Source organism: Tauraco erythrolophus, chromosome 18 (assembly GCF_009769465.1).
Source record: "Tauraco erythrolophus isolate bTauEry1 chromosome 18, bTauEry1.pri, whole genome shotgun sequence".
NCBI classification, from domain to species: domain Eukaryota; kingdom Metazoa; phylum Chordata; class Aves; order Musophagiformes; family Musophagidae; genus Tauraco; species Tauraco erythrolophus.
Genome location: NC_141482.1, coordinates 1,288,105 through 1,310,643, shown reverse-complemented (window position 1 = coordinate 1,310,643; position 22,539 = coordinate 1,288,105). Strand labels below are relative to the sequence as shown.

Below are 22,539 nucleotides of genomic sequence, written 5' to 3'. Positions count from 1 at the left end.
GGACGGAAGAGCAGGAGCTGACAGAAGTAGGGACTGCAGTGGAGGAACAGGGACTTGGGTGGCACCTCTGTCCTCAGCAGTTTTGGTATTGGCACGACAAGCATGCTTGCTCTGCGCCCTCCTCTCCATGAAGGGCAGGGGACTGAGCCAACGGCTGGTGGGGGTCTGTGCTACTGTGGAGCAGTGACTTGGGGAGAAAAAGGTCTTTCCTGTACTGGAGAGCTGAGCTGTGGGAGCCACAGCTGTTGTCATACGGTTCCACCAGGAGACTGCATCCTTGTGGGGTCTACAGGGTGGTGCAGAGAAGAGGCTCTGTGAAGCTCACTGCCAGCTGCAGACCTGCAGGAACCTGACTTTGGCTTTCAGCAAAAAGAAGCCAGTCCCTGACAGGAAGGAGAGGGAGATATTCCCTGACCTAACCTTGTTGTGAGGAGAGGAGCAAGTGCGTTCTGGTGTGGAACTGGCAGAGAAATTTCTTGCCGTCTTTCTTGGGCTTTAAGCATACTGTCTGTTAAAACTTGCAAGTGATTTTTGGTGTTAAAGGGAAGAACAGCGCGGGTGCAAAGATGTGCTGAGAGGTGGCTGGGCATCTCAGGCCTCATCAACAGCAGCTGGCTGCCCGCCGCAGCGTAGCTCTGCGGCTGAGCACGCAGCATGGTGTAAATTTGCTACCTGTGCTTTCGGTCCAGCAAGGGAATGTTGCTGACGTCACTTTAACAGTGTTTGGGATGTCCTTCAAGTGAGGAGTGCCTGTTGGGGCTGGGAGACCACCACTGAGGAGCCTCTGTCCCCTCTGTGGAGGTGTCATCATCTCAGCGTTTCCCCAGCTTGATTTCCAAGCTTGCAAAGGCCGCGCTCAGGCTTGCTGGGATTGAGCTGCCCGCAGGCAACGGGCTGGGTTGGTCTAGGGCAAGCAGCATCTCAAAAACCCCTAGGAGTGGGAAGCAGAGCCTTGTCTTCAAGCACTGTGAAGTCACACGTCTATCTGACACTGGGGATGGCGTTTGCTGAGACCTCCTGGGACAGCAGCGTCCCTGCCGACACTTCCCAAGGTGTTTCGTTTCAAGGATGTCTGTTAATACTCTGCCGGGCAAACGGGTGGAGGAGGATGCAGCACGCACAAAGCTCCCGGCCTTGGAGGAGCCGCCGTGGTGGGGAAGGGACCACCTCCAACTGCTGGGGATGGGAAAGCTGGAGAGATGTCTGAAAATGGAGCGGGCTGAGACTGGCTTGCAAAAGCTGAACTATCCTGCCACGAGTATTTAGGTAATAACTGGCAGTGCCCATTAAGCCTTCAGGCTGCTGGAGGGCACTAGTGAAACTTGCCCCTGCCACAACAGAGGAAGGTGGCCATCTCCCCGAGTTAAGAAGCAGCGAGTGAGCTAGTGGAGCTGCCCGCGCAGGGAAGAGCCAGGGACATCAGCTGGCTCGTTGGAGGATGAGAAAGTAGGACACGAACCTCTCGGGTGACTTCCCCAGAGCCAAAGAGGCCAGCGCTCAACACGCTCTGTCTCCTGACACAACAGATGTCCAGGATAGATCAGGGCAGGGGATGCATTTTTCAGATCTGGCAGCTGAACAGCCAAGCGTGTGTGCCAAGCTGAGAGGGAGAAGCCGGTGTTGTTGTGGGAGGAAGTATTTTGCACAAACCTGAAGCGTTTTGTTTAGCCTAGCATGAGACAACCTCTTCCATCTTCCAGTTATTTTACTGGTGGTGTTTAGCTCAACCTCTGAAGGAAGCACAGGGGGGGAAAAAATGAAATACCTGCAGTGGGAGAGGCTGAGTGTGCACGGACATTTCTGAAATCAAACTGGCTGGAACGGTTCAATCAAACCTCTCTGCCAAACGGGAGCTGTTGGTAACCGTAGCTCAGGTTTGCTCCAGGCACGGCTGGTTCTGTGGCCCCTGATCGGGCTCTGCCCGCACCCACCGGGCTCCGTGCTGGCCGGCTGTGCTGCCTGGCACCCTCAGCCCAGTCTGGCACCCTCAGCCCGTCCTGGCACAGGTGCAGGTGCTGCTGGTGCCAGGGCTGAGCCTGGCCAGCTGCACCTGCAAACGCCAGCGGAAGCCTGTCGCGCTGCGGGAAGGACCACGATCTTCAGCTCATCTCCATCCAGCCGCGCCCGGGCGGTCCACGCCGGAAGGCTGTGGGAGAACACGCCGGGCTGCTCTGCCCAGTATCACGGTGTCTCTCGCTGATGGTGTCCCGCCGGGTGCTGGACCCCCCGTGCTGCCATGGTAACGGATGAACGGCGGCGCGCGAGCCGCCCTGCTGGGGGTTGGCTGGAGCAAGCGGCGACGCGGAGCACAGGCACGTCCCTTGGAAAACTCTTCCAGGCTCCGGGAAGGACGAAATCCCCGGTCCAGCCGCCCCGGGGCCACGGCCCGCAAAGCAGACGCCGCTGGTGGGAGGGGGCCGGGCTGAGCCCCCCGCCCAGCTCTGACCCGGCCCGCCTCCCCCCCCCGCCGCCGCGCTCCGCCGGGCCCCGCCACGGCCCCCCCGACCGCTCCCCCTCCGCGGGGCGGAGCCGCGAGGCCGCCCCGGCGGGCCCGGCCCCTTCCGGCGGCGGCGGCGATGGCGGTGCCGGTGCCGGCGGAGGCGGGGGGCGGCCGGCAGCGGGCCCTGGCCGCCGGCTCGCCCGTGGACTACATGAGCATCACCAGCTTCCCGCGGCTGCCCGAGGAGGAGGCGGGCGGCGCGGCCGAGGGCGGCCTCCGCGCCCGGAAGGAGGAGGACGCGTTCCTGGGCGAGCAGGACACGGGTGAGGGGCGGCGGCCGAGCCCGCCCGCGGCCCCGCGTGCCCCCGGCCCCCGCCGACCCCCAGCGCCACCCGGGCCCCGGCTCCGCCCGCGGCCCCCGGGCTCCGAGCGCAGCCCCCGCCCGCCCGCCCCGGGCCGCGCCGAGGGGCTCCTTCTCCCCGGCCCCCGCGCAGGGAGCAGGGGCTCGCCGGGCTCCCACGGTTCCGCGGCCCCTCGGTTGCCGTGCGGGGCCGTGCCGGGAGGCGCGGGCACGGAAGGCAGCCAGAGATGCCAGGGGTTTGGCCCAGGGATGCTGGCGATCCCTCCTGCCGAGGGCGCGGCTGAAATAAAGTCAGGTGGTCCTTGATCCTTAAGCAAACCCTTCGCCTGGTTTTGATTGATTGCTTCTCAGTAGTTCAGAGGAACGTTTTTTCTGCCCCATGCCATGTTTCTCCAAGAAATGCCCTTCACCCCAGGGGCTGCTTCATATCCCGCGGGCAGGTCTGCCCCATGGACGCCGAAACCCATATTTGAGCAGCCCCACGTGCCCCTCGTCCTCCGCCCTGTCCCGCTGCGACCGCCGGGTGAAGTTCCCATTACCCGTTCTCATCCCGCGCCATCCTGCGCTATCGGGGCGACGCTGCCGTGCGCAGGTTTGCGGAAAGAGGTCTTCCCAAAGCACGAGGCCCCTCATCACGCATGGAGCACGAGCGGAGTTTGGGGCGGTTTTGGCTGTGCTGGGTCTGTGCCAGGCGCGGGATCGCGGTGTGCCCAGGTGCCCGCGCATGGGGTGGCTGGAGGAGCTGCTGCTCTCCTGCCACGTGGAAGGTTGCTCTCATCCAACGGTGCGTTCGTGTTGCAAAAGCCAACTGTGCTTCTCCATGCCACGTGTGCCGGACTGGCAGGGAGGGAAGGAACGCAGGCCTTTGGTTTGTACTGCCCAGAAGATCTCACGAAAAGGAGAAGCTCCTGTTGTGGTGTCGGTGCTGGGGAGAGACCCCCCCAAAGGACTGAACGGTCCCATGTTGCAGCACCTGCCGGAGCCCATGAGCAGCTCCAGCCTCTGCTGTCACCTCTGCAGCAGCTCCAGAGCCGAGGTGGCCCTGGGTCCCCAAAGCACTGGTTCCCCCGTGAAGCCACGTCTCCTTCATGGCCCCCATGGAAGCCAAGTAGGGTTTGGTGGCTTCTCTTTCAAGCAAGGACATTGGTGGTGGGACTGGCACCTGTGTGATGGCCTCACAGGCTGCTCCTTGCTCCCTGTGCCCTCAACTGACCCCTTTTCCAGCTGCTCCCATCCCCAAACCAGGGCCCTGCTGTCCCCATGCAGCACCAGTGTCACAGAGACTAAGTGACGTGCCCAAGGCCGTGTGGGATGTCTGTGACGGAGAATGAAGGGACTTCTGCGTGGGTGCGAGAGGCCACTCTGGAGGGCCATGGCCTGTCCTCTCCCGTGGTTGCTCCCTGGATGCTCATGTCCCCTCGTGCTGGGCTGGCCTGTCACCAGCACCACAGGAGCAGAGCAGAGGGACAGCAGCGTGGAGGGGTTGGGCAGAGGAGCCCAGCGCCCTCCTCACCATTTCCCCACTGGTGGGACTGGTGCCAGGGGCTGTATGTGACATCCCTCCCCAATGGCATCCCCTGCCAGGCCAGTCGTGGCACTACTGGAGGCACCCCAGCCCATGGCCCCCCAGCCAGGCGTGCCCCTCTGCCCGCGGGCAGCAGGCCTGGCTCCCTCAGCCTGGACGCACTGGTGAGGGGCTCTGCGCGTGCTCAGAGGCGCAGGCTGGGAGAGCTGGGCCTTTCCCAGTCGTGCTCCGAAATCACCGCAGTATGAATGAGATGTTCACCCGAAGGGGATTCCCTGGCTGCAGGGGGTTACTCCTGGTTGCAACATCACTGAAATTAAAGCCAACTCCCTGCCCGGCCCCAGGAGAGCTGCACCCCGGGGGGCTTTTTAATGTCATGAGGAGGACAGAGGTGGCAGTCCCAGGGAGATGCTGCCTGCCACAGCAGGCAGAGGGGCATGGCGGGGTGATGGGGGATGCAGGATTTCCTGCTCGCTCCCTTCTCCCTTACCCCAAACCTGGCAAACATCCCCTGTGCGGAGGGACAAGCTGCTCACCGTGTCTTTTCCACTTGGTGCTCCTCTTCTTCCCACCACAGATGCACAGGGCACTCCAGCCCCTGCGGGCTCTCGGCAGCCCCCGAAAAAAATTCATCCAGGAGCCGTGGATGATGCCCTGAGCCGCGTGGTCCCATCCGGTGCCCAGCAGGGATGGGCACATCCCCACGGCTGCACCAGCAGCGCCCAGGCACAGGCTGGGCACGCTCCGCTGGCGTCTGCCCTGCAGCAGGCAGACACTCAAGGCATCTTTCAGAGCGAAAGAGACTTTTTCATCCTGCTGAGCGTTGTTTGCCCGGCTAAACCCTGCCCCGTTGCATTTGCCATCTCGGAGCCGGGCGTTCGGCGAGCGGCTTGACTTCACGGTGGCCAGTGTCGGAGGGAGCCGAAATTAAGAAGCAAGAAATTAAAGTGGAGCCTTTCCTGCCGTCAGAGCAGGTGGACACCCCGAGGCCCTCCGGTTTGCAGGTTTGCTGCTCTCTGCCCTGGCTTTGCCATGCTTCCGTAGAGCTGTTTCCTGGGCCCACGCCACGCGTTTTGCTTCACCTCTGTTTCGCTCAGGTGCTTTAGCTCAAGCGTAGCTCCAAATACGCCTGCTGGATTTTTCTTTTCTAGATCTTAATTTCCTCTTCTTCAGTCCTGCTGCATTTCAGAGACCCGTTTGCGAGTCGGTGCTGTGTTAGGACCCCCTCCAAACGGCGCAGTAGCTGTGGGCCCATCGCTGAAGGCTGATGAAGTGACTGAAATGGAGCAAAATTCAGGTTTTTCTGCTCCTCTTAATCTCCAAGGAAGTCAGTTTGGAATATCTAGAGCTAAAGGCAGGGATCAGTAAAATGACCTAAGGCAGTGTCTGAGCCAGAAGGTCTCTTGAGAGCTGGGATCAATCGGGAAGGTAATAGCCTTGCTGGAAGGGGCAGGTGTAACGTTAGCGCTGGGTAAACACTGCAATAAGAGCCCCGCGTTGCTCAATAACTAACACCTGTTTTCTCCCTGCTGCCCACAAAGACCCAGACTCCTTCCTGAAGTCGGCGCGTCTCCAGCGCCTGCCCTCGTCCTCATCGGAGATGGGAAGCCAGGACGCGTCCCCTCTCCAGGAGACCAGCAAGGACCCTTTTTCTGGAGACTGCAGCTGCCGGCAGGATGGGCTGACTGTCATCATCACCGCCTGCCTGACCTTCGCCACGGGGGTCACGGTGGCCCTCATCATGCAGATCTATTTTGGGGACCCTCAGGTAAGACAAAACAGTGGCTTTGCAGTCAGGCTTTGGCTCCGAGAACAGGAGAAGCTCCCCAACTTTCCTCCTTGCCAGCAGTTCAGCAGGGTAGGTGCTGGTGAGTCCCAGCCAGTGAGACCCTGGGTGCTGAGTCTCTCTCTGTGATTCCACCCCAAATTTGTCTCGAAAGCATTTTCCTGTGGCTGAGGGTTGTGCTCGGAGAGGTGAGCTGGGCTCTTGGTGCCCGCCCCGTGGCGGAGGCATGGGTTGCTGTGCCTGGTGGGTTTGGGGGTGCTGCCAGGGGGAGACGGGCAGCCCCGCTGCTGTGTCTCCAGGTGTGGTTTGAGCCAGGGGTGAATGCTTTCAGAGAGCAATCCTTCCTTAAGCAGTAGGCATCTTTTGTACATCTCCACTTGGAGAGAGTTTTATGGATCTGTATGCCCAGGCTCACCTCTGGAAGGATCCATCCAGGACCAAGCAGGGGAGTAGCTGAAAACAGAGCTGAGCCTCCTGCTCCTCTGTCCCACAGACCAGTGTGAAATTGCAGAGCAAAGGCAGCATGGCCGTGGGGTCATACCTTCCTGCAGAACATCTCCTGCCAAGTGCTGCAGCCTGAGCAGGACCGAGGGGCAGCCGGTAGTCATCGTCATCTTCTCGAGATGCTGCCCAGCAGGACAGAGCTGCCTGCAAGCCCATGTGAAAGAGATTTGCTTTTTTTAAATATATTGCTCTCTCACTGGCGTGCAAATCGCTGCCGTTGGGAGCGGAGCGGCTCGGCCCCGCGGCTGGCTGGGGCGCAGCGCCGGAGCGACGCGACAAGGGTCAGTCCTGCCCACCAGCCTGCCGTGCCCCTTCTGTCTTCGCACTTCCCAAGGCCACCCTGGCTCATGCTGAGGTGCTGCAATTTGTACCACAGGGTTAAAATGAACCTTTTAAAACTTCCTGTGACTGCGCTGGCACTGGTGCTGGTGCCTTCCAGTACCTAAAGGGGCTACAAGAAAGCTGGAGAGGGACTTTGGACAAGGGCGTGTAGTGGCAGGACAAGGGACAATGGCTTTAACCTGAAAGAGGGGAGATTTCGATTGGATATAAGAAAGAAAATATTCACTGTGAGGGTGGTGAGGCACTGGCACAGGTTGCCCAGAGAAGCTGTGGCTGCCCCATCCCTGGCAGTGTTCAAGGCCAGGTTGGATGGGGCTTTGGGCAACCTGGTGTAGAGGTATCCCTGCCCATGGCAAGGGGGTTGGAACTGGATGATCTTTGAGGTCCCTTCCAACTCAAACTATTCCATGATTCTGTGACACAAGCCGTGGTACTGGGGGGATGCTGCATTCTTTGCAGCTGTATTCCCATTTCCAGTGACCGCATTGCGGCAGCGTGGTGACAGCACACCATCACCCATCGCTCTTGAGGATTAGTCTGACCCTACTCTGGGTTTGTGGAGGACAGGGTGAGACGTGGCCCACCAGCTTAGCATGTCTACTGTTGACAGCCAGCAGAGCTGATGGCCGCAGCTACATGCAGAGCAGCCACAGCTGCCCTGGTGCAGGGACATGCCAAGGGCCATACCTCTCCCACCGGCATTTGGAAGCACCTGAAAATGCAAATTGGCCACAGCCTTGGCGCTGGCCTCAGGCTTCAGGTCCCATGGAGCTGGGCGAAGATCTGGGTGGCTCCAGCACCCCACCCTGGGCACAACTGCTCTCTTCTTCCGGCAGATCTTTCACCGCGGCGCCGTGGTCACGGACGCTGCCCGCTGCACGGCGCTGGGCATAGAGGTGCTCAACAAGCAGGGCTCCTCGGTAGACGCGGCCATCGCCTCGGCCCTCTGCGCGGGAATCGTCAACCCCCACACGTCGGGCATCGGCGGGTGAGTGTTGGTCGCTCACCCCTGGGCTGTCATCTGCAGTTGTCCTCAAGCGGGTGGTTTCCCCACCAGCTGAGACGTGGTTTCATGGCAGCCTGAGTCCCAGAGTGTGGTACTGGGTCTCTGACATCAAGCAGTGGACGTGTCCGCGTCTGCACAGGGACGAGGACTCTTCCTCTGCACCAAGCTGACAGTGAGGGGCGGAGAACCCCAAGGAGGGACAAGCTGCTTCTGCCATAGTGGCTGCCAGGAAGGTACAAGTCTCAGGCTCGAGAGGGTTGAAAAAGTGACCACAGGCTGCCCAGCCCCTCTGTAAGCATGCCAGGAGCTCACAGCACCCTGGGCTCAGTCCCAAAGCTTTTGGAGATTGTTTCCCTCCTCCCAGACCTCATCCCCAGGGTGGCATCCACGTGAGCCGGGCACTCTCGGCTCTGCAGGAGGTCTTGGGAGCGTTGCATAAACCTCCGCCACCTGATAGCTTCTGCAGGCTGTGCCACGGATTGCTGTTGTAAGGAAAAACCCTGTTTTGTTGCAAAACTGCTCGGATTAGAAAGAAAATCCCAGATAGTCCCAGCCTGGCAGTGAAGTAGAGCCAGTGGCCCTCTGGCCAGGCTGGCAGGGGCTGATCCAGCCTCGCTGCAGGCTCAGCACAAGGGCTGCCTGCGTCCTTGTCCTGAACTGCTCTGGGTCACTGCTGAGGCTGGTGACCAGCTACAGTGGCCCCCTCATGCCGGGACTGGTCCCAGCCCCAGTGGCACCCGCGCTCTCCGTTTTGGCTGTAGGGCAGCGGCTGTTGCAGGGACAGCCGGTGCCGTGCTGTGACCCCCGTCTCGCTGCAGGGGTGGGGTGATGCTGGTCCACGACATCCGGAAGAACAGGAGCTGGGTGATCGACTTCGGCGAGGTGGCTCCCCTGGGCATCCCACTGGAGGAGGACCTGCAGAAGGACACCAAGGTGAGGACTGGTGTCCCATGCCAACCCCTCCCGGGCTGTAGCTGGCTGATGTCTCCAGCTCTCCTCTCCCCACAAGTCTCGGGCCGAGGGGCAGAAGCCCGGGGAAGCAACAGGAGGTCTCTCCCACCATGGGAGATCCCGGGCCCTACAGACGTGGGAAGTCTAGGGAAAATACTTCTGTGGCAGCCCCAAAACATCTGGTAGCTGCAGGGCCCAGGGAGTAAAGAGGGATGTCCCTCCAGCAGTGGGGAGCCAGGAGAACAAGAGGCCCAGGAAGGAGCACGATCCTGTGTCGTTCTGCTGAGTTTAGTCCTGACCAAACTGGGTTGAGACCAGGATTGAATTTGCCTCTTTCCTTCCAAAAACTTTTATTCCCTAATTTAATGTGTTGCTACAGACTTCTTCCCCTCTCCTAAAGACCATGCAGACACTTCCCATGTGAACATGACTTGCATCTCCTTGACTTGCAACTGGGGACCGTGTCCCATATCCTCATGGGAAAGAGACTACTCTTCCTTTTTGTCCTTCCTGTTTTACAGCCAGGTTTGCTCGTGGGGGTGCCAGGCACGATACAAGGAATGCACCAGGCACACCAGTTGCATGGGAGGTAAGACGTGAGGCTGGCACGGGCGGGCTGTCCTCGTGCTGCACAGGCTGTGCCCTGGGGTCCCCACGGGGGTCCTGGGGGAGCACATGAGCCCTCACTGTCAGACCACGTTCTCAGCCACCAGTCAAAACCATTAGCTAAGGGGTACTTGGAGACTCGTGTCGAAATATGTGTTCGTTTTTTGGTACTGCATTGAACAAAAGAAAGAACTCAGCTCGGTCACGAAATTTTGGCCAACAAGATGAACAAGAAATGTTCTCTTAGAAATAGGCACAGAACATTTCCGTGCATGTCTGTGGATTTTCATTCTCGCTTTAGCTGGACCCTAAGAAGCGTGGCTGCCCTTGATGCCCAGTTGGGACAGGGAGGGAGGGATCTGAATGCCTTACTCAGGGCTGGAGCCTGGCTTGAGATTTTGCTCCAGAGATGCCCCTTCCCCTGTCCTTGCATGGACATTCCTCTCTGGTGCACGTTGTAGAGCATTGAGATCATCCTGCTAAAAAGAAACAACCCACTGGAAGCTCAGTGCTCCTTTTGGCCACCACTGGCCCCACAGCCTGGTCTTTCAGGAGCCCCCTGACCGCGGAGCGGAGCCCTTCGCTTGCTCCCCACCACCCTGCCCTGCTGCACCCCTCCAAGGCACGTTTCTCCTTGTCCTTTCTCCTTCGCAGACTCCCGTGGTCCCAGCTGCTGGGCCTCGCGGCCGGTGTCGCCCGGGCTGGGTTTAACGTCACCCACGATTTGGGTGAGTACCTGATGGGGAGGCCAGGGGGGCTGCTCAGCACGGAGCAGCACACTGGCCACTGCTCGGCTGTGAGGCAGCTGGGGATGGAGATGGTTATTTGGGGGAAATTAAGGCTCTTTGGACCTGGAGATGGGTGGTATTGGGAGCTGGGCAATGCATGAGCCTCAGTCTGCGAGGGGAGAGCGTGGTGGCAGCAAAACTGGAGCCCTTTCCCAGGGCTGGTCAGGGACGGGTCAGAGAAGCCCACGCTGGGCAGCTGCCCAGGGCTAGCCAGGGAAGAGCACTGGGGTTTTTTTAGGTTTCCTTCCCAGCTCTAACGGATGCATGATCCAGCCTCTCTCTAGTTTTGCAATAAGGCAAGAGGCAGCAGCAAATCTCCAACATCCCCGTCAGGCACCCAGTGACTCCAGGTCCCCTGCACGGTCCTGCACCCAGGCTTTTCTCCATGTCCTTCTCCTTCTCGCCCGCAGCCAAAGCCGTAAGTGAACTGAAGGACCTGAACTACTCTGACAAATTTCGGGAGATCTTCCTGCCAGACAGCCAGCCCTTGCTGCCTGGCATGTTCGTCAGGCGCCTGGACCTCGCGGCCGTCCTGGAGCTGGTGGGGGCAGAAGGGCCGTCAGCTTTCTACAGCGGAAACTTGACCCAGGAGATAATCTCCGAGGTGAGCCATGTCTGTCAGTCCCTGTCTCTCCTCCAGATTGCATGGCACAGCCTGGGCTGGGGGTGCCACCAGCCATGTCACCTGCTTAAGGTGACAACGTGGAGATAAGCCATAGCCAAGTGTCAGTGCAACGATGGGGACACACGTGGAGCCTCCGTTTTGTTTCCTGTCCCTGTCACTGCAGTGGTGTAAGTGACCCACGGGTCGCTTCCACAGCCTGGAGAAGTGAGACCTCCATTTCCTCTATAAGCAGGACAGACTGTTTTTCCGAAGGAAAAAAAATAATCTCAATTTCCAGACCCTCTGTGGGCTGTGTTAGTATTAGTGACAACCCCTTTTTCCCTGTCACGAGAGGTGCCCCGTTGTTGAAAAGCAGATTTTTGTTGTTAACGGGACTGTGAGATACAGAGTCCAGAAAGATGGTTTAAAAATAAAACTGTGAGCCTTGTGAGCAGAGGATCAGGCAGTCTGGGTCCCGCTTAGGGTTGCCCTAGTTTATCTCCTGTTGTTAGAGGTGCTGTGGAAAAAATGGCAACAGCAAACTAAGCAATTATTCAGGTAAAAAAAAACCCAAACAATTTTTAGATCTGTGTAGCTGGTAGCAGGGCTCTTGGTGGCACCATTTTTCCCTACCACCATGGTTCAAGTGATGCACCTTCAACGTGTCATCAGTAATGTGGAATGGGTTCACTCGGCTCAAGACTTACACATTTGTGAGCTCTGTCTTTGGAAATCTTCTCCTGTGGTTCACCTGGACCGCAGCAGAGGTGGAGAACGAGGAACAGGACAGGTCCCAGGGCCGTGGTGCATCCCCACAGCTAACCCTGCTTTGTCACCCCGTTCCCCTGATGCGGGGGCTGCCGCAGGGAAGCCCAAACTCTCCATGGAGGAGCAAGGCCCAGGGTTGCAACACTGAAGACCCTGGCAGGCCCTGGGATCGAGTGTGCAATTCCAGCTTTGGTTGCAGAGCAGAGCAAAGATCTGGCGTCCCGCGGCGGTTATTGTTCCAGCGAAGGGAGGGCATTACGGTGGTGAAATCAAGTAAAGCTCCAAAACACCCTTCCCTTTGTTTCCAGCCTGTGGCAGGAAGGCACAGGTGCCAAAAAGCGCTGTCTGGGGAATTTGAGATGGTGTCTGCAGTGTGTGGCTGACCAGGGCTTCTCCCTTTTCTGTGCCATCAGGCTGCTCCTGGCCCCGCTCCGCGCTGCCAAGCTCCAGGGAGCCAGCTGCGGGCACGGGCACCTGCCTGCTCATCTCAGCCATTGGGTGCAGCCCGGCCTGCTCTCCGCGACTGCTTTGGGAAGGGGGCAGGGATCCCAAGTAGGGGATACATCTTTTGCAGCTTTGGGGTGGTTTGACATGCTGCCCCCACAACGTGCCCCGCATTAGCATTCCTGCTCCAGTGATTCATCCATTTCTGCCAGAGGAGGGTGTTCTTGCCAAGCTAGCTGGCTAGTTGAGAAATCAGAGCAGGCACGGGTTATTTGTTCTTGCCCGTTTTTGGATGGGCAAGAAAAATGTGGAAATCCAGAGGACTCATAGCAGCAAGTCACCCCAGTAGAAACTCTCACCAGGTTGTGTGGCTTCTCCTGGGTGGAAGGAAAGAGTTGGCCCTTGAGTGCAGTAGGACCTGTACGCTGACTGAGAGAGTTACCTACTTCAGGGGATTTTAAGATGAGCTGAGTGCAGTTACGATGGTCCTACCTCATGTTCATCATGACTCAACCACAGAAGACCTCCAATGGAGGGAATTATCCATCTTTACTGTGTTCATTCAAATTACCAAGCCCAGTAAATTGTACCTCTAGGAGAGTCTTACAGAAAGACCAAGGGTACAGCAGACCCACTGTCACCTGAAATAATTAAAAATAGGATGTCAATTCATAGAATAGAAATATAGAAGGGTTTGGGTTGGAAGGGACCTTCAAGATCATCTAGTTCTAGCCCCCCTGCCATGGGCAGGGACACCTTCCACTACACCAGGTTGCTCAAAGCCTCATCCAACCTGGTCTTGAACACTTCCAGGGATGGGGCAGCCACAACTCCTCTGGACAACCTGTTCCAGGGCCTCACCACACTCAGAGTCAACAATTTCTTCCTTATATCTAATTGAAATCTCCCCTCTTTCATATTTAGATTAGATATAAGGAAGAAATTCTTTACAGTGAGGGTGGTGAAACACTGGAACAGGTTGCCCAGAGAAGTTGTGGCTTGTATGCTAGAGATGCTATGGAATTGTATGCTAAGAGATTTCTAGTGATGGTTCCTTCTCTCCTGGATCCATATATGTCTTTTATCCTGTCAGTTTTCACACGCTTCATAACCTTTAACGTACTCGTGCTTGCCAGCCAGGGGAGAGAAGGCTGTGAGGCAATTCCAGTCCCCATCATACATAGTCCTCATGGGTAGGCAGAACGTCTTCAGAGCACCCATGGGGTGGGTGAGCTTTTGGAGGTGAGCTGCAGAGCCTCCCCGTGGTGGTGAAGGGTGAGCCAGGCCACCGAGACCATGGAAGCACAGATTTTTCAGGGTATCCCCAGGAATCTGGCACTTGGCTCGGGAATCTCAGTGGTATTTGTGTGACAGTGAGGTGCGTTTTCACCTGGGCCAGCACGAGGAGCACAGAAAGCCTTGACCCAGCTTTGTCAGCGCGCGCTGCTTTGCTCTCCTACGCAGGTCCGCAGCTACGGAGGAGTCTTGGTGGAGGAAGACTTCAGCAATTACAGTGCCACGGTGCAGAATCCCGTCCACACAGTCTATCGAGGTAAACGCCTGACCCGCTGCCAGGCAACTCCCGTTAAAAGTTTGCTTCTCCTGGCAAGAGGTGGTGACAGTATTTAACAGGAGTTGAAGTCAAAGCTGCGCTGAGGCCTCTCCAGAAGAGCCTCCAGGGACTTTCCTGCTATTGCCGACTGGCACTGGTGCATCACAGGCACTTCAGGAGGTTTCCAGCACTTGGAAATGGCCTTTTTCTTCCTTGAGAGTGACCGATGGTATTTTGATAGCGTTGGAGTGTAAAGATGCAACGCGATCACGTATTGATGCGATGTCTAGATACAAGCTGGGCCATAGGCTAGCACCTACGTCTGAAGGCAGTTCCCAAAGTTGATCTACAAGGGAGAAAAACCTACTTTATGCTGAAAGTTGCTGAAGTGTCATTCTTTTCTCGACATCCCTGTATTTACTCTCCTTAGAGCTGTAATGTTGGAAACTCATTTTATCTCCGTTCTTCCATACTGAAGTCCGGAAACCAGCCAGCCAACAAACGAGAACTGAGTTCCAGGTGTGAAGAAAGCGGCTCTATTTGGGCTTCCTTCATCCTTCATAAAGGAACAGAAGGATACAACAGGAATGCTTTGGGAAATCCTTTTCAAATCACATTGCTTTCCATTATTTCCCCTCAAATCTGGAAAGGTTTCCCTGTCCTCAAGGACACGGGTGTATGGGAAAGCATTATAACTGGACAGTATCCGACAAAAACAGCTTCACTGCTCTCTCCTTGCCTTCACAGGTCATCTCGTTTTCAGTCCCCCACCTCCACATGCAGGTCCTGCCCTGATCACAGCACTGAACATCCTGGAGGGCTTTAACATCACAAGTCAAGTAGCCAGGGGGAATATCTTGCACTGGATGGCAGAGGTAAGAGGAGGTTCAACGTTTGGCTGAGTTTCTTGTGCTGCTAGAGCATCATTTATGTATTCCTTCATTGTACAAAAATGTTTGTAGGTAATTCCCAGAGGAGAACAAGCAAATAGACTGCTGAGGTGTAAATCTGAGCTCTGCTGCTGCCTCAGGTAGTTCAGATGCTGGAGCCTCCTGCTCAGCTGAGCTCTTTCTTGCTCAGGCAGAGCTTTTTCGGAACAAGGAACTGTGGCTTTTGGCTGTTTCTTGTATGTGATCATCTCTTCCGAATGACCCCGCAGCAGTTGAGGGGGGTCCCACCTGTTTCCTCCACCTCTTAACGTTTCCGTGGCCCTGACCATACCGGAGCTCTGCTGGGGCACTGCAAGGAGGGTCAGCAACGTGGTGCTGCAAGCAAACACCTATACGTGGCATCGACAAGGAAAACTGGCCCAACACTTTCTATTTTTAAAAAAAAATCTTTACATTTTAGCCTACCTCATGATCTCAGTGGTCCAGATCATGATTTTTCCAGTATTTAGGGCTGTCAGCCCTACAAAAACGTTGCAGCTTCCCAGGAAGTCAAGCGAGTGCTCCATTTCCTCCTCCGTCAGCACAGTTATGTTCTTAGATGCTTAACAGGTCCACAGCTGGGTTTTACAAGTTGGGAATTTTAAGCAAGGATGTAACAACCAAGCAAGTGGGTGCTTGGAAGTTACTGCCTCTCAGCAAATATGCAACAACTGGAGGTGTTACACGCTGCTAGGCCTGCGCAGTGGCAGAGAAGGTTGACTCACCTAAGTTATTTTTGAGCTCTCTTCAGGAAGATTTGGATGAATCTATGTGCTCTGCGTTTGCACTGGGCCAAGAGTTTCACCCATTGGTTATCGTGTCCCAGCTGAGGAACAGCAACCTCCAGATAAAGGGCAGTCACTTCAGAAGATATGTAACCCTAATTCCTTGGGATTGCACAGCTGAAGACATGGCTGAGATTCAGTGCTAGGTCAGCATCAGGTAGTCCAGCTGTGGGACAGCCATGACCAAGATGTGCCTGTGGGGTGGACGTGGTCTGCTTGTGTCAGTGGAGCTCTTTCCTGGCCACCAAGCCTCTTGTACATCCTCCATATGGTATGGTGGTCAGGAGACTGTTCCATGGAAATGTCACCTTCTCTAGCAGTTAATCATGTTCTACACTATACATCAGAAGACAAATGATACTTCAGGAGAAGTTGTTGATGCGTGGCCCATATCAAAACAGAAGTCACATCTAGCTGTCTACCTGCAGGGTAACGTACTGCCTTGAATCTTGACTGACAACGGCATGACCTGCAAGCTGAAGGTCTAGTGCATTTCTGCTAGGCACAAGCTGGCTTGATTAAAGAGCACGTTTCTCCTTGTGGCTGTCCTCTGGCTACGTGCTGTAAAACCAGGGCTCGATTAACTGTGTCGCTTGATATTGCATCTTCCCGTTTTTAATGGACTGGCTTAGGCAGGATTCTGCACGTAGGAGAAACCAGATCCCTTCCTCTTTTTACACCATCGTTCCCTTCAGTGTGCTGGGACTAGCGCTTCCAGTTCAAACGCTTTGAATGACTTACAACTAGCAACGTGGGCAGCAGCTGGTGAGCAGAACAGCTCGTTTCTGCTCGGCGGTGGTGCTGTGCCAGCAGAGCTGCTGTCCGGAGGCAACGCCAAGTCCAGGACCCACTGTCCCAGTGGGGTTCAGTGTCATCTCTGCTGTTGTGGTGACTACTCAGGAACGGAAACAGAAAGCAAGTGGCATCCTGGTGACCCTGTCTGCCAGCTGGCAACACAGCTGAACCACTGAGCTGGGCTGAGCCAGCTGGTCAGCTCCTGCCAGGCATGTTCCACCTTGTGCAAACACCACTGGATACGCTGGGCTGCCCCGACACACAGTTGGCCACGCCAGACTGATGCCCTTTGGTCCCCTTGCCCACATGTGGCAGCCTTTTGCACTGGGGTATTCCCAGGATCAGGCTTTTAGATGTTTTTCTTCATAGGCTTTAGCCAACATGCCGGGAGACCAGATACCTCTTCCTGTTTGGAGTATCAAAAGTTGTATTTCCAGGGCCACCTAAATGTTTTTCTTTCTTTTTCTTTCTTTCCTTCTTTCTTTCTTTTTTTTTTTTTCTTTCTTTCCTTCTTTCTTTCTTTGTGTGTTCAATTTAGACATTAAAAATAGCCCTGAGTCTGGCTGGCAACCTGGGAGACCCATCTGATGATGTGTCCGTCACGCACGCTGCAGAAGGCATGGTGAGGTAGGTCTGAGGCCGACAGGCACGGTGACAGTTGCTAGATGTGTGGTTTGGATATCGTTCCTGGATTTGCTCTTTTCAGTGCACAGAGAAACCTGAGGTTTTTCTACCTGTTTTACTGAGGAAAGGTCAGTCCTTGAGTGTCCTCCTAGGGCTCACTCTTCCACAAGAGTGATACCACGGGTCTTTGGGACTGGGTTGTAAGATGTCCTTACACAGAGGTTTGCTGGAGCCAGCTTGATCTTGAGGGTTCCTCCCACCTTCTCACCCCTCTAGATACTCCTTTTCAGCAGGTCGGACAAAAGCACCGTGTGGTCATGACTACACATGCAGTTTCTGTCTCCCCCTCCTCCCCGTGGGGTTCGGTGCCTTTGCAGTACACCCAGGCACGCGGGAGAGGCCAGGCCTGGGGTTTCAGCCCAGCCTCCCCTCTCAGAGCCAGGTTTATCCACGGTTGGTGGCCAGAGCTGGACCTGACTTGCCCTCCTCCTGGAGGACCGGTGTTCAGCCGGGTGGTGCCACTCGTTCTTCATCGAGGGTGCGTTTACCACTGCAGACAGAGCCTGGGAGGTCCACTTGCCTCTCTGTGCAGACTGAACCACCGTGTCTCCTTCCATCAGGAGATCCAAAGGAGCTCCCTGTCCTCAGTGCTAGCCCCCTTAGGGAGCCACCGCTGGCAGCTCTGTAGACGTGCCCCCACAGAGAGACCAAGAGATGTTCAGCTTCCTGGGCTCATGGCTGTCTTTTCTTTCCCTCCCTCATTGCTGAAGTAAATCAGAAGCTAATTCCCTGCGCCAGCTGATTAACGACTCCCAGTCCTTCTCGTCTGATCTCCACGTGCCTCACTTCTCCGTGGAGAGCGGACCCGCTGCTAGCCAGGTCCTTGTCATGGGACCCGATGACTTCATTGTTGCAGTTGTAAGGTAAAGGACTTACTTCTTCCCTCCATAATGTACTCAGAGGGTGGGAGCAGGGAGAAGAAAGCAGGTTCAACACGATGGGATGGGACCAGACCTGGAGCAGCTGGGCTGCTCTCTCCTGGTTAGTCCTGCAGCAGGAGAAATGGGGAAGACGGGGTGGAGATGTTTGAGCTGGTGGTGCTCTGCCCTGCGCAGTCCTACTGCCCTCTCACAGTGAAACATGTCTGGATTGGCCTCAATCTGCTTCCTGGAGAAGAGGTGATGGCCAGATTTGAGGACTGATGGGGGCATGGAGGCAGGTCCATCACCTAGAGGGGAATCCTTAAACGCAGGGAGGGACGGAGCTGCTATCGCCCACGTGGTTCCTGCTCCTAAGTACACAGAGACTTTCACTCCTCACACCTAACCAGCCCTAAAGAATGACCGAAGAGTCTCTGTCAAGCCAAGATGGGACAGAAAATGGGAGCCCTGAAAGCCTTGAGGTGTACAAAATTCTCTAGGAGGATTTTGATGAGATTTCTTCATGTTCCTTTTCAGTTCATTGAATCGTCCATTTGGCAGTGGAATCATGACACCTTCTGGAGTCCTCCTGAACAGCCAGATGTTGGACTTCTCCTGGCAAAATAAAACAATGAACCACTCCATTCCCAGGCTGGTAATGAATGACACTACAAATTCTTTATTTGATCTGTCTGTACCATTTTTTCCAATTTTATTCTCATCTCCCCAACAGGGAGGCTATTTAATGCCTTATTAATAACTGAGAGACAACAGTCTGTCAAAAGCTCCTATTTTTTCATTACATGAGCCACTGAAAGAGAGTAAACAGAAGGCTTCATGTGTATCAGTTATCATTATAATGTGATTTTATCAAACGATGCTGCACATCTCAGTTACCTATTTTCCCTGCAGACCAGGTGCACCTTAAAGCAACCGTCCTTGTAGAATTGAATTAAGGACTGTCTTTATGAATTGCTGCTCTACAGGTTTAAAAGTAACAGAGAGCAGAAAAATAATCTTCAGGTCTTGCAAAGAAACAATAACAGACCAGTACTGGTGGCTTCCAGTGCTGCCTTGTTGTTTCCTCTTGCCATGTATTGTAAAACCATCCCACTTTGTGGTGGTGGTGCTTCAGAAGTGGGTGAACGGCTCCGTGTACCGTCTGTAAAAGAGCCACGGCGTGAAACGGGGTGGATGCTGTTAACATCAGAGAGTATTGTCATAGCAGGGAGGATGTCAGCCTTGTAAAACTACGCAAGTGCCACTGCTGGCTGAAGGTAAAGAGTGAGACACTGACCTGCACAACTTGAGCACCAGCAAAGCTGTAGTCGGCTTGTTGAAATTTTTGTGGTGTGTCTTTTCTTCAACTGCAGCAAAATCTCATTCAGCCTCGGAAACGGCCCCTGTCTTTCCTGTTGCCCACCATCGTGAGACCATCCGAGGGGATGTGCGGGACGTACCTATGTCTGGGGGGCAACAACGGGGACAAAGCCTTGAGCAGCATCGTTCAGGTCAGTGCTGTGTCCGGGCACCCGTGAGCTTAACGCGGAGCAGGGTCCCCTTCTTCAGAACAGGCTTTCCCTTCCTAATGTCCCAGGCTGTGTTGAAACTGGTGACCACAGGATTACCAGTTCAGTCTTTGATGTCATCAGTTCCACACGTTTGGGTTTTGAAATCACTGAGAGCTACCGGTTTACTTCTCTGGCATCTTTCCTGGTGGCAATGCTCATAATTGTAGAGGAAAAGCATTTGGCAAAATCTGTAATGGATTTGTGTCATTCTAATACCTGTTCAAAGCTCATCATTAGGAAATTAGGAAAAAAAATGAGCATTTTGTATTCAGAGAATTGCAGGGGACCGGCAGCCGGTGAGCCCTTTTCCATATGAAAAGCTCCTTTTAGTGCATTCCCGACTGAATTCCTCCCTGCTCAGCACTTGCTATAAATTGGGCAGCTCCTCCTAATTTTTGATTTGTAATGAGGTGAAGTACTTGCCAATAGCTTGATTGACAACAGCTTGACAGCAATGGATTGCTAAAAAGAAAGACACAGCAAGAATGGCTCCCATTTTCCTCACCTTTTGGAAGGCATTATTCAGAGCAAAACTAAAGCCAGCCATTGCTTCCTGATGCTTTGTTTGGAGAAGTCACGTGCTGAGCTTTTGGCTGTACCAACCACGTATTTAGAGATTACATCACGTTGCAGACACACAGCTCTCCTAATTTAGCAGGATCTGTGTGACAAAAAGCCCATACAATCCTGAAAAGGTACCGCTTTTCCACCAACAATATACAGGCCATATTTCAAGGGCCTCTTTGTGTGTGCATTAGTTCATGCAATTTGGTAAACAGTCCAAAATCTTCTTTGCCTGCTGCGTCTGCAGATGTTGGAGCCACCAATTAGGGGGACGTTCGGGAAGTTGGCTTCTCCTATTCTCATTATTTTTCTTTGTTATTGGGGATCTTTTATTCTCTTGCAGGTTTTGGTAAATGTTTTAACATTCAACAAGAATCTGAGTGAAAGTTTGTCACTTGGTCGACTTCACCCACAGCTTTGGTCCAACACCTTGCAGGTCGACAGTGAGTACGGACACTGGGTGCGGTGCAGCCTACAAACATAGCGTGTTTACAAAAACAGCAGGATTTTCGTACACACTGCTGTGGAAGTGCGACAGCCCAGCGCACAGCTCACCAGGTTCTAGGGTCCCCAGTGGGTGCAGAGGGTTTGGGGGAAGACAAAAAGCAGCAATTTAGCTTCTTCAAAGCTTGGGGCCCTTGCTGAGCCATGCCCTCTCCCTCTTGTCTTGGGAATGCTCCCTGGCCCCTCCAACACCACTTGTCCAAACTCTTTCAGGTGCTTCTCCCCAACCATCCCTCTGTCCCAGCTCACCCCCTGGTAGCAGCCTTGTCCTGTCCTTAAAACCTTTTGGCAATCTGATGCCGTTGAGGATATCCAGACAAACAAGATTGCAGCCACCCAGACAGGTCCTCAAAACTAGCAGGTCTGTCTATATTTTAGTACCACTGCCATAAATTATATTCTTTCACTTTCCAGTCTGCGTCCCTTAGCTCCACAAGCTGGGGAGAAGACAAGGCTTATGGCAAGGCTTGCAGCTTGATGGTGCTGGAAATGCAGCAACAATGCTGATGCTCTGGAGACTGTACTGCCAGCTCTTGTCCTTGTTATTACATGTCTTGGTCTATTTGGTGTTTTTCACAAAGCCCCATACCTAACCAGAGTGAACCATCAGTGAAATTTGGGGCTCGTTTCACACAAAATAGCCAAAGTTTCTAGGCCTTCCCATTTCAGAGGAAAATGTAAAAATGTCTGTTAAGTGTGACCTGCAGACTTGGAAACTAGAACGTAATGAAAACAAACCCAAAACCTCAAAAGGTCCTAATTTGTGGGTTTGGACATTTGGCATCAAGAAGACATCTGTTAAGACCCTTCTGCAATGTATTGTAGCTTGGATAACTGGGGGGTTTCTGTCTGCCTGCTCAGTTCGTCCAGCTGCATCCCCAGCTTCGTCTCCTCAGGCACTTCTATTCATACAGAAGTTACAAAACATCAAATAAACAAAATAAAAGCAGAAGAGCAAGCAGCCTAGGGTAGACGGCTGGAAGATTAAGAAATAGGAAGGGGAAGTTGGAAGGCTTATCACCAAGTTTGTCATTTGGCACCTTGTTTTACTGTCATTTGTTTTGAGCTGCCTTGCATCTTACTTTGACTAATAACTATTAATACTATTATTTGTAACCAAGCTCTTAAGAGCAAGGGCTGCCTCGTGTTCTGTAAGAATAACTACAATAGGTGCCAACAACGTATTTTCCCCTTTTTCCAAAGAGAAGGATCTTCCACATCTTTAAATGGTCTTCTGGATCCTCTCGTTTCCCCCACCGCGCAGAGCACTGCCCAGCTCTGCCCAGCCTTTGCTGCTGAGAGCTGAAGGACCACTCCTCGGAGTGGGGAGCACTGGTCCTCCTCGGCTGCTTGGCTTGCCCTAGCTGGGACACCGTACGAAGAGGGTGCAGGCAGTTTCCTTCCCACTGCAGATCCCAACCAGGTTAGAACAGAGCTTTGCATCAAAGGCAACAGTGGTTTCAGTTACAAACTCCTCTTTTAAAATCCCTACAGGTGAGTTTCCTGAAGAAGACATTGAATTTCTTGTAGCCAGGGGCCATCAAGTGGATAAGGTCAAAGTGGTCTCCTTAGTTCATGGAGCCAGGAGAACCAACAGTTTCATCATTGGCCTGAAGGACCCCAGGAGCGTGGATGCTGCCGGAGCCACAATATTGTAGCACGTCCCAGGTGACGTGTTCACTGAACAAGGCTTGGAGAAATCAGCCCAAGTGACGTGCATGTTCTGACATGGCCCCTTCTCCATCCCCAGGGCGAGAGCCCCCCACACACACTGCTGAGTAGACTTCCTGCCTTCCCCCCCCCAGGATGACACCAGAGGGGTTAACAGCACTGACATACAGCACTCTGATTTTTTTTTTCCTTTTATTTTTAGACGGTTTGGATTGCAAACAGCCCGGTCCTTGTTACAGGAATGCGGGGAGCACACTTTTCTTTTGGCAGTCTTGCTAAGGATTTCAGTCTTTTCAAAAGCCCAGTTCTAGCCAGCAGCTTCAGTTTAGTGAGCAGGAACATTAGCAAAGGAAAAAACCAGCTGCTGATGATAGTCATCTTCATCTCCCTGTCTTTCCCAAGTTCATTCTTTGCCCCTTGTGGGAGCCAATAATTAATCCAGCCCAGTGTAGTGTTTGTAGGTGCCTGTAGCTGGAATATCGGGGAGTCCTTTAACACT

General features: G+C 54.4%; 1 protein-coding gene across 1 annotated transcript; it reads left to right on the top strand.

Moving 5' to 3' along the window:
- Positions 1–2,576: 2,576 nt before the first annotated feature.
- On the top strand, positions 2,577–22,027 carry GGT7 (gamma-glutamyltransferase 7). Its single transcript, XM_086622886.1, has 15 exons — positions 2,577–2,763; positions 5,868–6,094; positions 7,795–7,946; positions 8,783–8,897; positions 9,437–9,504; positions 10,176–10,249; positions 10,720–10,913; positions 13,590–13,677; positions 14,425–14,552; positions 16,725–16,813; positions 17,581–17,733; positions 18,268–18,385; positions 19,104–19,241; positions 20,209–20,308; positions 21,864–22,027. Exons 1-15 carry the CDS (start codon positions 2,577–2,579, stop codon positions 22,025–22,027), a joined length of 1,995 nt encoding a protein of 664 aa, XP_086479012.1.
- Positions 22,028–22,539: the final 512 nt, after the last annotated feature.